This window comes from Eucyclogobius newberryi, unplaced genomic scaffold (genome assembly GCF_026437365.1).
Source record: "Eucyclogobius newberryi isolate DKJ021-1_F unplaced genomic scaffold, fEucNew1.0.hap1 SCAF_7, whole genome shotgun sequence".
Classification (NCBI taxonomy): Eukaryota; Metazoa; Chordata; class Actinopteri; order Gobiiformes; family Gobiidae; genus Eucyclogobius; species Eucyclogobius newberryi.
Genome location: NW_027316389.1, coordinates 10,813,067 through 10,827,648, shown reverse-complemented (window position 1 = coordinate 10,827,648; position 14,582 = coordinate 10,813,067). Strand labels below are relative to the sequence as shown.

Genomic DNA, 14,582 nt, shown 5'->3' with positions numbered 1-14,582 from the left:
CTTACTGTTTGTTTGTTTGTTTGTTTGTTTGTTTGTTTGTTTGTTTATTTGTTCGTTTTTATGTGGCTTTAAAAAATTCATCTTCTTCCAAAATACTCATGGAAAAGAGCTCCTGGAAAGGGCTGCCCTTTTGTACAAGCCTGGTATCAGTCAGATGATATTAGATCCTACTGTGAACCATTGGAGTTCCTGCTCGGCACCAAAGGTCTCTCTTGCTGTAATCTTGAAGTTGATTTACTTATTAATGTTATTTATTTCATCGCATTAATAACAAAAAACAAACCATCTTTGAGAGATAATAAACTAGTACAGGCAATGTAATGTGAAACCAGCGTGTATCTTGAATGGTAAATGAACATCAGAATCTCAGGAAGGATGTCTGTCATTATTTAAAGTATTTTTTTGAAATATGATGATTTATAACATGAGTGAGTGCATGAAGCTGATGATAACCAGCTGAGAGCTTTAAAACGCCCAGATTCAGCGAGAGAGGCAAAGACAGATCAGATGTGCGAGGAGGAGGAGGGGGCGGGCAGACGCAGGGAGTCATATTTAGAAGCATGAAAAGGTGCGCAGAGTTAGACTGCACTGTGACGAGTCGCCTGGTGTGATGAGAGGCAGGAGCGTGTTTAGAGTTTGACCTGGAGAGAACAGTGTGTGCTGAGGAGGACAGGATGATGCTCCAGAGGCTGCTGCTGCTCTGTCTTCTGCACTGCTGCATCAGACTTGGGACTGCGAGGCGTCGGAGTCGAGGTAACGACAAATGGCAAATAGAAGGAGTGTCATTTTAGTTGTAACTGGACGAAGAACGAGTCATTTTATCACCGGGCTCCAAGTAATATCGTCAGCAATCGATGTGTTTTGCCTAAATATCACTGTTAGTCTCATTTAAAATTCCGGTTGTTTACGTTCTGATTCTGATGCCATATATCCAAATTGAAATGGCATAGAAATTAGAAAAAGTATTGAATAGAAAAGTTATATTTAAATTAATGAAACACATTATTTTAAAAGGAAGACGTAGCGTATATACTGTTGAATGCTGTTATTTACATCTGCTTTTAAATACTAATGAGTTGATGCTACTGATATTGCCACAACCTGTCAGTCACCTTTGATACTTAGGCAATTTACATACAGTGCTAGCTTAAGACAGTTATTTTATAAGAACGTTTAAGAGTAGCCTTTGTAGTATGTATGTATATATATATATATATATATATAAACTACTAACTGAATGGAATAAGAGAATTGCGTTACACACGTCCAACTATTGAACAAATTACAATGCATCCAACATCCACTTCTGCATGAACAGTTTCTATGTTATTCTGCCCCTGTAGTATATTTTGTCTGTGGCTGCCAACTGCTTTATGAGCCAATATTGTATGCGTTATTTCTCTGACCATGCAGTGCTCAGCCTTTGAAACATAATATGCTTTTGATTTGACACCAGTAGGCACAGTCAGAGAGGAATGTTGGCTCCTCTCGAGCAGGGGAGGAGAAACACGTACTATAATGTAGCTATGGTTGAGTAAGTGTATTTGTGTCTAGTGATCATTGTGTATGTTTATCATTTTGGGTAAATAACACATAGAAAATATACGATGATCTTTTTGTAGATGTGTTTATTAACAAATTTGGGTATGCATCATGTAATTATTCAGTATTAGTTCAGAAAATGTATTTGAGGGAGATTTGGGAGGGGAATTTGAGGTTATTACACTGTGGCTCGAGGGGAAAATGAGGCTAATACAGGAGTGAACTTGAAGGGAGAGGCTAATACAAGAGTGAACTTTAAGCTTAACTGGAGGGCGTAACTCCACAACTGCTTTAGAAGATTGAGGTCATGACTGAGCCCTTAAATACAAGTCATGTGTGGTCAAAGGTGAGCGTGATGGTGATAACTGATACATGTCAACAGTAGACAGTGAACAGTGAAATTTGTCCATATTGCTTTGCTTCACACACCTTTAGATGATCATGCTCTCACTTTGACTCCTAGTCCTGTTCCCAGCTGCAACGAGTCGACTAAAGCGAAGTCTGGAATCCGTAGACAGTCTCGTCTTCCACCGCTCTTCCAAGGACGCACATCTCCTGTTTGAGGTGATGTTAAAACCGTTTTGTCTTTGCACGGTTTTAAATCCGCACCATCTAATGATTTACGGTTCTCGTTTCTAGATCCTGATGAGCGGCACACATTTTGAACCCAGTGGAGAGTTTTCAGTCGATGATGGTGAGCTTGCTTCTCTCCGACAGGCGAGGAAATTGGAGGTCATTTGTGAGGACATTGTTCCGAGGCATCTACCAGAAATCCTGCGGCTCATCTCACACATTTCACAAACAGAGGGACATCTGCATCAGGACGAGTTCGAACGCACCCTTCTGACTTTGGTGTACACCACACAGAGGATGGCCAACTCCAGCAGCACGCATCAGAGAGAGGCATGGGCCCAGTCTTTTGTTCATTTATACAAAGCTCTCAAGCAGGACTTGATGACATAAGTAATATTAATAAACTGGACAGAACAATCTATGATAAACAGATGTATAGTAGTTAATAAATTCATCTGGTCACAGGCTGCTGCAGTGGTATTTTCAAAATATGGAACAATGAAAACAAGACTTTTTAACGTAGACACTGCTCATACATTTTGAATGGCCAGTTGACTATGGCCCCTCCTCATGGACCTCACATTCAAAAGATTGGTTTGATCAAAGAATTTGATGAAAACAGAAAAAACAGCTAAAAAAAATCTTTACAGTAAAATTCAATTACCAAATAGAGGCAACTATACGGATTTGGTATTCCTTCTCCTTTAGCGAGTAAACAAAATCCTCAACAAAAAGGTTGTATGTATGGAATGTTTGCACCATGTTGTTACAGTACACTGTCTTTGACAAAGGTCCATCCTCAGCTGCCTTTTATAACATACATACTGTATGAATTGTCCCCAGAGTGAGATAGTGGGATCTGAGCTCACAAAGAGACTCCTATGATGACGGGTGGAGGTTGTTGGTGACCCAGAGGCTGCTTAGGCTCCAGGGCATTAATGTCTGCCCCGCTTCCTTCCAGAGAGCAGGGCACACTGCGAGGGCAGAAGGGCAGATACTGCAGCCAAGACGTGGCCAGGCAACTGTTAATGCCAAAGGGAAGGTTATAAACTTCTCCACTCTCAAGCGTGTTACTGGAGTCGTCCTCATGAGCCTTGTTCCAGGCCAAGATCCCTCGTTCTTGTTTAGATCCTGGTGGGAATAGTGTTTTTAGTAACATTTCAGAAGCAGTGTTTGTACTGTAAAAGTAGAATAATATATTTGAATGTGTTAGTTTTAAGTTAATATGTCTAGTAACCTAAATATTTGACATTTGTGCACCCATAGAAATATGAATTAGTCCCAGCTGTTTACTAGTACTATCCTGATCATTTGAAGAATGAATGGCATTGGCTATATACCCATCTGTAAAATATACACGAGAGGTAAAAATGGTATGGGATGTGTTAGTATTTTCACAAGGTGCCCATAAAGGCTGATTTATGCTTCTCTGTCTCGTGCTCTCGAGCTCACGCAGATCTGAACCATTCAAGCTTCTGCGGAGCTTCTCGTGGTCCGGTGCATTGTGGGAATAAAACTGTTTTATTTTGCATTTATATATTTACTGGAACAATGATCTATCACATAAGGCTTGTGTGCAAACATTTCTGTGCCAAAGTTCTAAGATGTATTTAATATGTTTTCCATATGGTCCATGTGGAATAACCAATCACAGCCCTTGCAGTCCATGGCACCTCGACTCAAGGTGACTTTTGGACTTAGGAGCATTTACACGATACGGCAAGAATTGCAAGCTTTCTGATTGGCTGCCGTGTGTGTCGGGGAGGTGTGTGGAGAAGCATTAATCAGTCTTAACATCCAAAGAAATCCAGTTCAGTCATTAGCAACCACTGTACTGTTACTTTGCTTAACCCACAGATGATAATTACGTCCACAATACCTGGGATTGTGTTATCAAGTATGAAACCAAAGAGTCCTCCCACAAACATGCTCGTGGTCAGGAGCACCTGCAGGACCTGGTCCAACTCCACCACACCTGAACACATCATATTCATCTGTTTATTAAGACATTTGGAAATCACACTGACACTGTTTTCTTTCTTTTTGATACCTGTATTAAAGGTGTTAGGGTTCTTCAGTATCCAGTTGGGTATTACCAAACCAGAAAACATGGAGAAGCCAAAAATGAAAATATTTCGAGATGAATTCATGTCTGCATACTAAAAGGGAAAACATTTTAAAAGATGAATAAACAAGATTAGGTATTACCAAAAAAGCGTATATCTTTAAAACACACCTGTAGATTTGAAACTCCCGCTGCAGCGACGACACCAAACATGACCATAAACATTCCCCCAACCACAGGTGAGGGAATTGTTGTAAATATAGCCCCTGCTTTTCCAAACACCCCCATAACAACCATCAGGACTCCACTGGCCACTATCACCATGCGACTGCCAACCTGAGAACAGTGAAAGAAAACATTTGTCACAGTCGATTTTACTGAAACAATCCCAAAGCTGACATGGACGTTACCTTGGTAATACCGAGAGCACCAACATTCTCACTGTAAGATGTGGTGCCATTTCCAGTGCCCCACGCTCCAGCCAGCAGACAGCCCAATCCCTCAATGCCAATGCCTCGGTTGATGGCGTGTTTAGGTGGAGGTGGGGCCCCGGACAGCCTGGCACAAGCATGGTAGTCCCCAACTGACTCGATCATAGAGGAAATAACTCCAGCCAAGATCCCCACCACTCCGGCCAGGCTCACAGTGGGCGTGCCCCACTGACCCGGGTACGGGAAACTGATCCATGGAGCCTGGGCTATGACGTCCCCTTTTAAATCAGTGCGGGCCAGGTAACCGTACTGCGCAGGGTTTGAGGGAAGAACGTTGTATGTGGTCAAGATGTAGCAGATGAGCCAAGATATGGACGATCCAAGTAAAACCTGAAGAGATAATACACAATTTGTATCATAGTTCCAATTCAAATATACTTCAAAGTGCTTTGTACGTACAGGCAAAATCTGAAAGACATATACACGGGTGGTGTGCAATTTTTTGGCTTTGCTGTAGAAAGGAAAGGGGACTGCTATGTGCCTCAAGTACTGTGAGAAGAGAATGATCAGAGATGTTGTCCTGATGGGAAACAAATGATATTGCATCATTTACAGCGACGTATTTGAGTCAGATCTTCAAAGTAGTCACCTACATAGCAGAAATGCCCCAGTGATTACCAGCACTAGTGCCAGCAGAGTCAAAGAGAGACAGTCCAATGAGAGAAATGGTGGGAGCAATGGTCAAGGGCCCAATGAAACGCATGAAGAGGCCAATGAGACCAGAAAATCCGACAAACACTTGGAACAGTGACCCCACCATAATGGACCCTTGAAGCTGAAAAACAAAAACAAAACACATTATTTATGCTATAGAAATAGATAACTGAACATAACAATGTCATCTTTAAATATGGAAGCCTTTAAAACTGTCTACCATTGAACAAGAAAAATCTTCTGCGGTTAATTGTGAAAACCTACCATGAACGACCAATGTGTTAGCTTGAAATACGCATAGCTAATATTACGAGCACACAGACAGCAAGAAAACAAAGGATATTTTGATATACTTGCCTGAATGTAAATCAAATCAAACCAATTAAACCTCCCTCCAGGTGACTCCATACATTGTGATAAAACATGTCACGCGAGTACAATCTACTTACTGCTCTCATCCGACTCTGCCAGACCTCGATGAACTCTGTGGATGAGGCGTTGACTAGACTCGCGTTCTGGGTCCAAGTGGGACAGGTCCACTCGGGCATGGACAGCATTGCCATTGAGGGTGCCAGGAGGGTGAATGTGCCACCTTGAAGTATTGGGAGTCTGAAAATAAAGAAGCACAACATGAAGTAAATGAAGAGGCCCCTTTGAATCTCAGTTTTGACATCTGTAGATTTAAATCATGTGAGGTAGGGAGTCTCCTATTAGTGCAAATGACCCACAGAGTTCAGTAAATTACCGTAATTATCTGCTCTAATGCGTCTTTTTTTACCATCAGATTGATTCATCAGATAATGTCAGTTTTTCCCGGAATAATTCGTCTTTTGCCAACAATGATTTATGCATTCTTGGTGTCTTATCAGGTACGTGGAGACAGACAAAAAGCACCAGTTCTGCTAAACCAGAAGAATGTGCTCGATTCCGAATGAAATAGCACAACAGATTCTTTCCAAAAAATCCTACTGAGACACAAATAAGGAACTGAAGCAGAGTGACAAGACTTCTTGGAATACAACTTGGACATAAATAACAACCGTCTTGTCAATTCTGTCAAACTTTAACTGCAACAATGTTATTTTTCCACTATTCAAACGTGAATACTGTTGGAAAAATGTGACTGGGCATTTTTCCAATTCCTCCAGGATAATCCCCTGACATTGTTCGACATTTTATATTACAAAGGGGCAATAGAGCGCACTGTTATGTTTGCAGGTTAATCAGTAAAGCCGCGTGCTCTGTTCCACTTCTTTATTCACAAAAGCTCGACTATGCTCCGCTGCACACTGGGTTTATTTTTGTGCGCGGGGCAAACATTTAACATTGATTTTTTTGTTGTTCTTAAAGCATGATTTGTTCACCTGATGCCAAACGTGACCTGGAGTAAAGTGCAGATGCCAGAGACAAAAAAGATGGTGCTGATGAGGTGGCTTTGAGTGAGGCCATCGTGCTGAAGACACAAGCCTTGAGACAGGATCAAGGGGATGGCGATGATGCCTCCGAACGCAGTCAAACAGTGCTAGAGCAGAGAACGGAGTCGGAGAGGAGTAAAATGCAAAGAAATTCACAATCGAAACGCATTTTACTGTATGTCAGGTATGTGTAAAATATTTCAAACTCGATATAGCCTAGACCAGGGGTGTCCAAACTTTTTTTTTTGAAACTTAAACGGGGCAGAGGGCCACAAACAACTTGACAATGTCGAATTTGTTGAATGACAAAGTGAATCATTCGAAATTTAGCATTTGACGTAGTTGCGATGAGCCTCCACACCTTTAATAAGACCTAGAATATCAATATTAGGTTGGTATAACATCAATATGCCTGAATTTCCCCAATTTCACAGTAAAAAGTACTATTTTTTGTTGTTTGGGCCGACATAGCAGGAAGCTGGAGGGCCAACAAAATTTGGTTTGAGGGCCGCATTTGGCCCCCGGGCCCTGGTTTGGACATGCCTGGCCTAGACACCCACGTTGCCTAGTATGAACTTACAAACACTACAACTGCTACTAATCTACCACTATTTATGTGATTTGTTTAGTTTGTTTTAGTATCAGCACCTGTTGAAATATCTTGTTGCAAATGTTTTAGTAGATTAGAATCCGACTGAACTCTCCTGTGGCATGACTTCTAACAGCGGCCATCATGTGAGTTCATAATCGTTATGTAACAAAGTGCAGATGAATGATGAACTACATACCTGGATGCCGAGGATAATGCACAAGTACCAGGGAGGCACGTCGGTCACACAGTAGGCCAGTTTGTTGTTGTCCCCCTCCGCGGAGCTGTCCACCTCGTCGCCGTGTTGTGTCCCAGGCAGATCGCAGAAATGTCCTTCAAGCTTAAATGGCCATGACATGTCAGTCACATGGAAAAGTAAACATGCAATGGGACATGTGAAAGGATGTGCTTCTTCCCCCGTCACTTTCCCACGACAGATTCAAGTCATTTTCAGCACAGATCTCGAAATAAACGAACGGAAAGTGCGATGAATGGCACAATATTTACCTGCAGTTTTTTCAAAGGCCTCTCCACGCTCACCCTCTTTACAGAACAATGTGCAAACATGAATTTGATTTCTTGTTTGGACTTTGTAAAAAGCTATTGTCTCGCGCTTGGTCCATGACAAAAGGTTGACAAAAGCATTCACAATGTCGTTAGAGCTATTTCCCTGTCACGTCAGTAATGTGATTAAGTGCATGGAGGAGCAGGAATGTAAACACGTACATTCAGATGTATCCATGGGTCTCTGCCGCATGAGGTTTTATTTAAAACAAACATTATATGGTTCAGTTTAAGTGTGAAGTTGAAGCAGCGTAAGTAAAAATGTAAATATTAACGTTTAACTAGTTGGCATTCTTATTAATGAAATGAAATGTTAAAAAGTGTTTGTTCCCATCTTTGGATAACTTGACAAGTCTGTATGATGCGGGTTAACAATAGTGACCTAATTTGTTAGAGCAGCAGATGAAATGAGAGTAATTTATACTCACGGCAAAAGCATAATTGTCAAGGCCGTTGCTGTCCTTCTCTGGAGCCATGTTGGAGGAGCCTGGACTGAAAGTCCCTGGATCAGGACTCAAACTGAAGCCACATCAGTGAAAACAGAGGAGAGAAAGCTGGGAGGAGGAGGGCAGGCCGACCGAGCAAAGTTTAGACACGAGACTGCTAGATTTGTTGAGTCCCACAAGCATTCATGTGAACTCAATTATAGCAGTAATAGCTGACCAACCAGCATCCAGAAAGCACAGCAGCCTTTAAACACTTTCCCGTCTAATGTGTGCTCCTTTATATGCTTAAAAATGTATATAACACCAGAATGTTAGCAATACCGCTGCCCTGATCTTTTGTAATTCAAGCACAGTTTCAGGGCAAACCTGGTTGACTATCACATGTTCACAGTAGAATCACATGGTGCACAGCGATTTGGGATGAGCTCTGAGAATGTTAACTTTGTTTCCTAATGTGTAGTACAGCCGTATTAGGGCAAATGAAGTAACATTATTAGACTTTGATAAATACCCACATCGACCTAATTACTGTAAGTAGGACTCAGTAGGATAGGCCAGAGGTCGCGGAGATTGTGGAGAACATAATTATTATTGCACTATTGGTTCTTTTAGTCCTTTATTGTTGTTATAGAAACACTTGTTTTTCGGCACGTTTCAAGGGTTGTATTTTTTGTCAGATTTTTGTGGTCTTGTTGTGGATATTTCTCAGAATTTGATGTCATAGTTGCAATTTTTGCTGTATTTTAGACAGATTTGTAGTTTTCCAGGTCAGGTAGGACTTTTAAGGTTTGTAGTATTTTCGGCACTTTTAGAATTCTAGTTATTCTACTACTTGTAGTATTTGCAGTATTTGTAGTTCTACATTGTGGTACTACGTTGTGGTTCTTTTTTTAGTACTATGTTAGTACTATGTTCTAATACTACGTTGTAGTAGTACTACGTTGTAGTACCTTGCAGTACTTTTAGAATTCTAGTACTTGTAAGTTTCCAGGTTTTTTCTTAGGTTTTATTTCTCAGGTTTGTTGTTTTGTAGATTTTTTTGGTACTTTTAGAAGTTTTGTGCTAGTTTTCATTCTCGAATAAGTTTAGAGTTTCTTTCATTGTTTCAGTTTTTTGTGAATTTTTCACCCAAGGTATTTGACCTTCCACAGTCACTCGCACGGTTTGAAGCCATTGCAAAGTTTCTAGTTGTGTACTGGATCAGAAATTCAGTTCGTCAACCATTACAGTACCTGGCCTGTGGCTTGATTCTGCACTAAAGTCAAATCAAGAATGATTTTATACAAATCTGTTTTAATGGTTGATGATGATTGTGTTATTATGTTGTCCTTGTGCTGCTTGTTGGCCCGGTTGTCATAGTAAATAATAACGTATTCTCAATTGAAGAACCTTGTGAAACATTGAATAATTAAATACATAAAATATTAAATACATAAAATAATAAATTAATATATAATCATATATAATATATAATTCAATAAGATAATTTCCCCCTGTTGTCCCTTGGCAGGTAACACAGAAGACAATTACAAAACGTTACAAAAAAGATATAAACAGTAAAAGGCTAAAGTTAAAAGTACTGACAGACTTGTTTATCCTTTATCCACTTTTTAAGGTGCGAGTGAATAGTTTAAACCAGTCGATTTTGCAAAGGTTTTGTAGAATTAAATTGTTGAAATTATACTATGTGAATACGTATGTAAATGCCAGGTCCCCAGTGCAGACAGACATCGGGCAGTTCAGACGCCTGTCACGGCCCCTCTCCGTTCCCCAAATCCAACCAGGAAGTTTTGAGCCGTGTACTAACATCACTTACAGCTAATATAAAATAGAATAGTTGAATAGAAAATAGTTGAAGGAAATGAATCTCACATGAATCTGGTGGAGTTTGCATCATAAGGTCGTCTGCTCTGCATGTGACCGATGACTGTATGAGGACCATCACATGTCAGGTAACCATTGGATTCGGATCATTCTTTAGAAACACATGAAAACTAAATGTGTTTTGTTTTATTTTATTACCTTTTGGTAAGTCAAAGTGAGGTTGTGAGATGTGAAGAGTGACACTCATGAGTCATGTTTTTTATGTGTGTCTAATCTCTGAAGCGTAACTAAACTGTATTGTGAAAAATGTGTTTCCTCACAACTCCTGTTGGTTCTGTTGTTTGCATTATATGTGTCAAACAGAGTCTCGGAGCCGCATGACCACATTAACGCTGAAGGACAGTGAGCTTTTAACTCCAGAGCTGCAGACCATTCACTGATGTAATTAGGCTGAGGCTTATCACAAGATAAGACCATAATACATAGTAATGAGAATTATGTTTTATTTATCAATCACACAGTCTCATTATAGAATTTATAAGAATATTCTATTATTTGTAATATTGCTGAATATATTGCTGTTACTAACTGGGTTTGTGTAAAATAAATAATGAAATAATAGCAACTGAATAAAAAAGAGATTTTTTTCCTCTAAAACTGTCTTAATTTTCTCCTCAAAATCAATACAAATGTATAATGACATTTATATCTAAAGATATTGAGTTGTAATATACTGAAGCAATATTGATTTGACTGACAAAATAGTTTTACACCAACCAAATAGGTATTTGTGGAGGATATTTTGAAAAAACTGTATACAATGACAGGACGTTTCATCACATTAGATATACTAATGCCAGTCAAAGTTTATGCATAATTTACTCAAAAAAACCAACTTATTTTGAACATTCAACACAACACAACAACATTCAACACAACACAACAACAAACTAAACATTAATTCAACAAAATAAAGGTGCTCTCATATATTTGTATTTGACAAATACAAATATTTGACATTAGATGAGTTTTTGCTCAGTGTTTGCTGGGTAATTTTCTAGTGTGATGTCATCAATTACAAACTGGAAGTGCAATTAGAAACTTAAAAAAAAAGTGTTGTTCAGTGATAACGTTTGTATAATTTTTTGGGCAAAATTCAAAATGTATTTATCTTAACTGCATTCTAGTTCAATGGGTAGTCCAATCTGTCAATAAACTCACTACAAAGATCTCAAGTCCTGCAGCAGGCCATTGACCCTAGAACCTGCAGGTTTTATTGTAGTAAAGCCAAAACCACTAGATGGAGACATAATGATACAACTCTCTCCCACCAGCAGGAGTCAACTTCTACTTCAGCCAGTGTTGCTTCACTCCACTGTGAGTCTTCTGAATGAACTAGTGCACGAGGTCACTCTGAGGCCAGGTAGATAAGATAAGAACTGCATAGAGAAAAGAAAGAGAAAAAAAAGTGTGCAATAATAACATCAACCTTGAATAAACCTATAAAATCCTCCCAAATCAATTTATGGCCGAATCTAAAATACAAGTGTTTATTAAAGGTAAATGACCTTAAAAAAAAATACATAATCTAATTAGACAGACAGAACAGAAAGATAAAGAAAATAGAGTATAGATAGTGAGTATAGATAGCTCGAATGAAACAGAACTGATGAAGTTTCCTAGAAGCATGTTCCACACTGGCTCCTCCTCCACAATGTGCATGTGATGCAGGTCGAACAGCACCGCTGTAAAGTTCTGAGCACCCAACAGAGCAGCTGGAGAATCTTCTATATTTGAACGTAAGACATTCTTTAACCTACATCGTCTTAAAGATGCTGCTGTCTGGAGAGGGAATTCTGGGGACATGGACTGACGAGGACACTTCCTTCAATGAGCAAAGCACGGACCAACAAGCAGAACTGTCACCAATAAGGAAACTGTCTCATTCTATAGAGGAGATTCTGAGACCCACATGTTCTAGAAACAACAATATTCGTCATAACAGATCCGTAATAGTGGAGAATAGATGGACCTCAAAGCAGTGGACAGGTAAGGGTGCTGTTTTTGACTCATTTTGTATTGTTTACTGCACTGATGTCTAAAGTCCTTTGTGGTCACAGACACACCACCACTGGAGCCTTCATTAACAGTGAAAGCCTGTGCAGGTAATCCTTACAGTCTGTGGCTAAATTGTTTATAATATTCACGTCATGAACATGTAGGTAATATTATGTGACTTTTCATTTAACTTTTAGGTCAGAGAAAGAGGAGACAGACGAGGATCACATTTAGTCCCTTCCAGCTGCAGCAGCTGGAGAAGGTTTTCCAGCAAACTCCTTATCCAGATGTGAACACTCGAGACCAGCTCGCCTCCCGCCTGCAGCTCACAGAGGCACGCATACAGGTATTATCACTACACTTTATTACATATTAGGTCTGTCAATGCGTTTGTCTCCTTTCCAACCATTTTTCCCTGTCACTTCTCCACTGCAGTTTAAAGCTAAAACAAATCTGCATTTAAGAAGTTGTTGGTTGCAACAAAATGTTTTATTTGAAATAATTGATACATTTTTTAATGGTTATGTAATAGCTGAATTAGAATAGAATACATTTTATTGTAATTTGTCTTTGGCAGAGCTCTACATCGTTGCTGAAGACAAAACAATAATTAAAAACATGAAGCAGTAAAAAGTATTAGTGGTAAAAACAGTATCATGCGTATGTATTAGGTTTAAGCTGTATCGTTGTTGATGGAATAATTATACATCAAAAAAACAAATAAATGAACACCTCAATATTTATTATAGCAACTGTTATCTTTTTTTTCCAAAGTGATTTTGCAATATAATGGTATAATCTAATAATAAGAATATAATGTGAATTCACACACTCTATAGTAGACAAACCTGCTGTTCTGCTGCAAGGGTGTTTTTTATATTGACTTAACTTATTTTTAGTGACTATTGTGTTGTATTTTTTGTGCAACAATTACAGATTTGGTTCCAGAACCGCAGAGCAAAGTGGAGAAAAGTGGAGACACCAAAAGATATAAAAGACGTCAGCCATCAGCTAACGGCTACTTTAGCCACTCATCAGCCGCTGTATTATGAGGTAAGACGCGGCCATAACGCTTGAAAACATAAAAGCTAATCTGCCGTGGCCTGATACTCACCTGCGTCTGTCTCACAGAAGCACCCGGGACGTGTGGGCGGCTGGATGTCCTGTATTTTACCTGAACATCTTCAGACCACGCCAGCATCGCTCCTCCAAAACTGGGCCTCTGTTCCTCACACCAACATCCATGTTCTTTTGAAAAGATGACATGTTCTTGGTTATGATTTTAAAAACATGCACACATTTTATATGATTTTAAAGTTTTTGTTGATATTATAATATTTATGGAATTGTTTTTGTGTATAGATGTACTGTATTTTCAATAAAAGTTGCTGAAGGGGCATTTTATTATTTTAATAAAATGATAAGTATGTATTCAAATTTCACAGCATTTGTGCTACTTAGCCTTAGCATAGCTAACTCTGGCACATTTACATGTTGAACTAACACATGTTGATTAATGTGCATTGTAAATAAATGCATAAACATAACCTTACAGTCAAAACAAATAAGAAACTGGATATGTCTTTGATATGAAACCAAAGTGAAATGTGTTCAGATTTCATCTAAAGTGTAGCACATGGACAATTTCCCCAGAGGCAAAATGGCATGGGACAAATCCAATGTAGAAAAGAAATTTCTCTTTATTGGGACAACTAAATCTACCTTTCTAGAATGTTATTTAGTCTTGTCAGAGAGTCTTTTTCATGTCACCTTTTTTCCCAGTAAGACAAGATAGGGCGAGTGCAATAAACCGTTTTATCAGCTTGACTTTTTGACAACCTGTGCTTATCTAAATTTGCACTTGTAATTTGAGGTTATGGCCAGGTCAGTCTTATCCATGGAGATGTTATCAACAGTGATCAAAGATGTGATATCGGCAGAAGCTAAAAATATATATGTAACACCAAACACATTTTCTTTTTTATCGTTAATTTGATGAAGAAGAAATGCTCCATTTATATTACAAGAACAAAACATTTTCAAAACCACTGTTTTTGTGGATGAATAAATCACAAAATGTTTATTTTTTTGAAAACCTTTACAAGCAGAATTTATGGTAATCAGTTAAAGTCCAGAGAGCTAAATAATATTACTGATTAGCAACAATTGCAATCTCTATCACTATAACTGTCTCATAACTGTGGTGAACAACTGAACTTTTAACCTCTTGTCAACTGGTTTATTGCTTTTATGTTTCCTCTATTAAAAAAAACAAAAAAACTTCTTGCTGCAGGGTAGAAGGCACAATAAAGTTTGGTGTGTGGAAACATTTGTGCATTAAATCCAAACCATTGTGTTTTG

General features: G+C 38.9%; 3 protein-coding genes across 3 annotated transcripts; 2 read left to right on the top strand and 1 right to left on the bottom strand.

Moving 5' to 3' along the window:
* The first annotated feature begins 604 nt into the window (after positions 1-604).
* LOC140349295 (protein FAM180A) lies at positions 605-2,579 on the top strand. The gene is made up of 3 exons (XM_072435576.1): positions 605-753; positions 2,006-2,106; positions 2,182-2,579. The coding sequence occupies exons 1-3, from the start codon at positions 675-677 to the stop codon at positions 2,503-2,505; spliced, it is 504 nt and encodes a 167-aa protein (XP_072291677.1). The 5' UTR covers positions 605-674; the 3' UTR covers positions 2,506-2,579.
* On the bottom strand, positions 2,453-8,528 carry slc23a4 (solute carrier family 23 member 4). Its single transcript, XM_072435575.1, has 11 exons — positions 8,322-8,528; positions 7,529-7,669; positions 6,690-6,847; positions 5,775-5,934; positions 5,265-5,446; positions 5,071-5,191; positions 4,591-5,001; positions 4,352-4,516; positions 4,166-4,274; positions 3,995-4,090; positions 2,453-3,246 (listed from the first exon to the last, which is right to left on the bottom strand). The coding sequence occupies exons 1-11, from the start codon at positions 8,367-8,369 to the stop codon at positions 2,981-2,983; spliced, it is 1,857 nt and encodes a 618-aa protein (XP_072291676.1). The 5' UTR covers positions 8,370-8,528; the 3' UTR covers positions 2,453-2,980.
* A 3,393-nt stretch (positions 8,529-11,921) lies between these two features.
* On the top strand, positions 11,922-13,742 carry LOC140349327 (aristaless-related homeobox protein-like). Its single transcript, XM_072435621.1, has 5 exons — positions 11,922-12,212; positions 12,284-12,328; positions 12,419-12,567; positions 13,158-13,274; positions 13,353-13,742. Exons 1-5 carry the CDS (start codon positions 11,996-11,998, stop codon positions 13,482-13,484), a joined length of 660 nt encoding a protein of 219 aa, XP_072291722.1. The 5' UTR covers positions 11,922-11,995; the 3' UTR covers positions 13,485-13,742.
* Positions 13,743-14,582: the final 840 nt, after the last annotated feature.

What these genes read in the sequence shown, in the direction of transcription:
- LOC140349295 (XM_072435576.1), top strand. Translation starts at nt 675, where the DNA reads ATGATGCTCCAGAGGCTGCTGCTGCTCTGTCTTCTGCACTGCTGCATC. An exon ending in TGCGAGGCGTCGGAGTCGAG is followed by an intron (nt 754 to 2,005) that starts GTAACGACAAAT and finishes TTTGACTCCTAG; the next exon opens with TCCTGTTCCCAGCTGCAACG. An exon ending in ACGCACATCTCCTGTTTGAG is followed by an intron (nt 2,107 to 2,181) that starts GTGATGTTAAAA and finishes TCTCGTTTCTAG; the next exon opens with ATCCTGATGAGCGGCACACA.
- slc23a4 (XM_072435575.1), bottom strand. Translation starts at nt 8,369, where the DNA reads ATGGCTCCAGAGAAGGACAGCAACGGCCTTGACAATTATGCTTTTGCC. An exon ending in GCATTATCCTCGGCATCCAG is followed by an intron (nt 6,848 to 7,528) that starts GTATGTAGTTCA and finishes TCTCTGCTCTAG; the next exon opens with CACTGTTTGACTGCGTTCGG. An exon ending in GTGCTCTCGGTATTACCAAG is followed by an intron (nt 4,517 to 4,590) that starts GTAACGTCCATG and finishes CACTGTTCTCAG; the next exon opens with GTTGGCAGTCGCATGGTGAT.
- LOC140349327 (XM_072435621.1), top strand. Translation starts at nt 11,996, where the DNA reads ATGCTGCTGTCTGGAGAGGGAATTCTGGGGACATGGACTGACGAGGAC. An exon ending in GACCTCAAAGCAGTGGACAG is followed by an intron (nt 12,213 to 12,283) that starts GTAAGGGTGCTG and finishes TTGTGGTCACAG; the next exon opens with ACACACCACCACTGGAGCCT. An exon ending in TCACAGAGGCACGCATACAG is followed by an intron (nt 12,568 to 13,157) that starts GTATTATCACTA and finishes CAACAATTACAG; the next exon opens with ATTTGGTTCCAGAACCGCAG.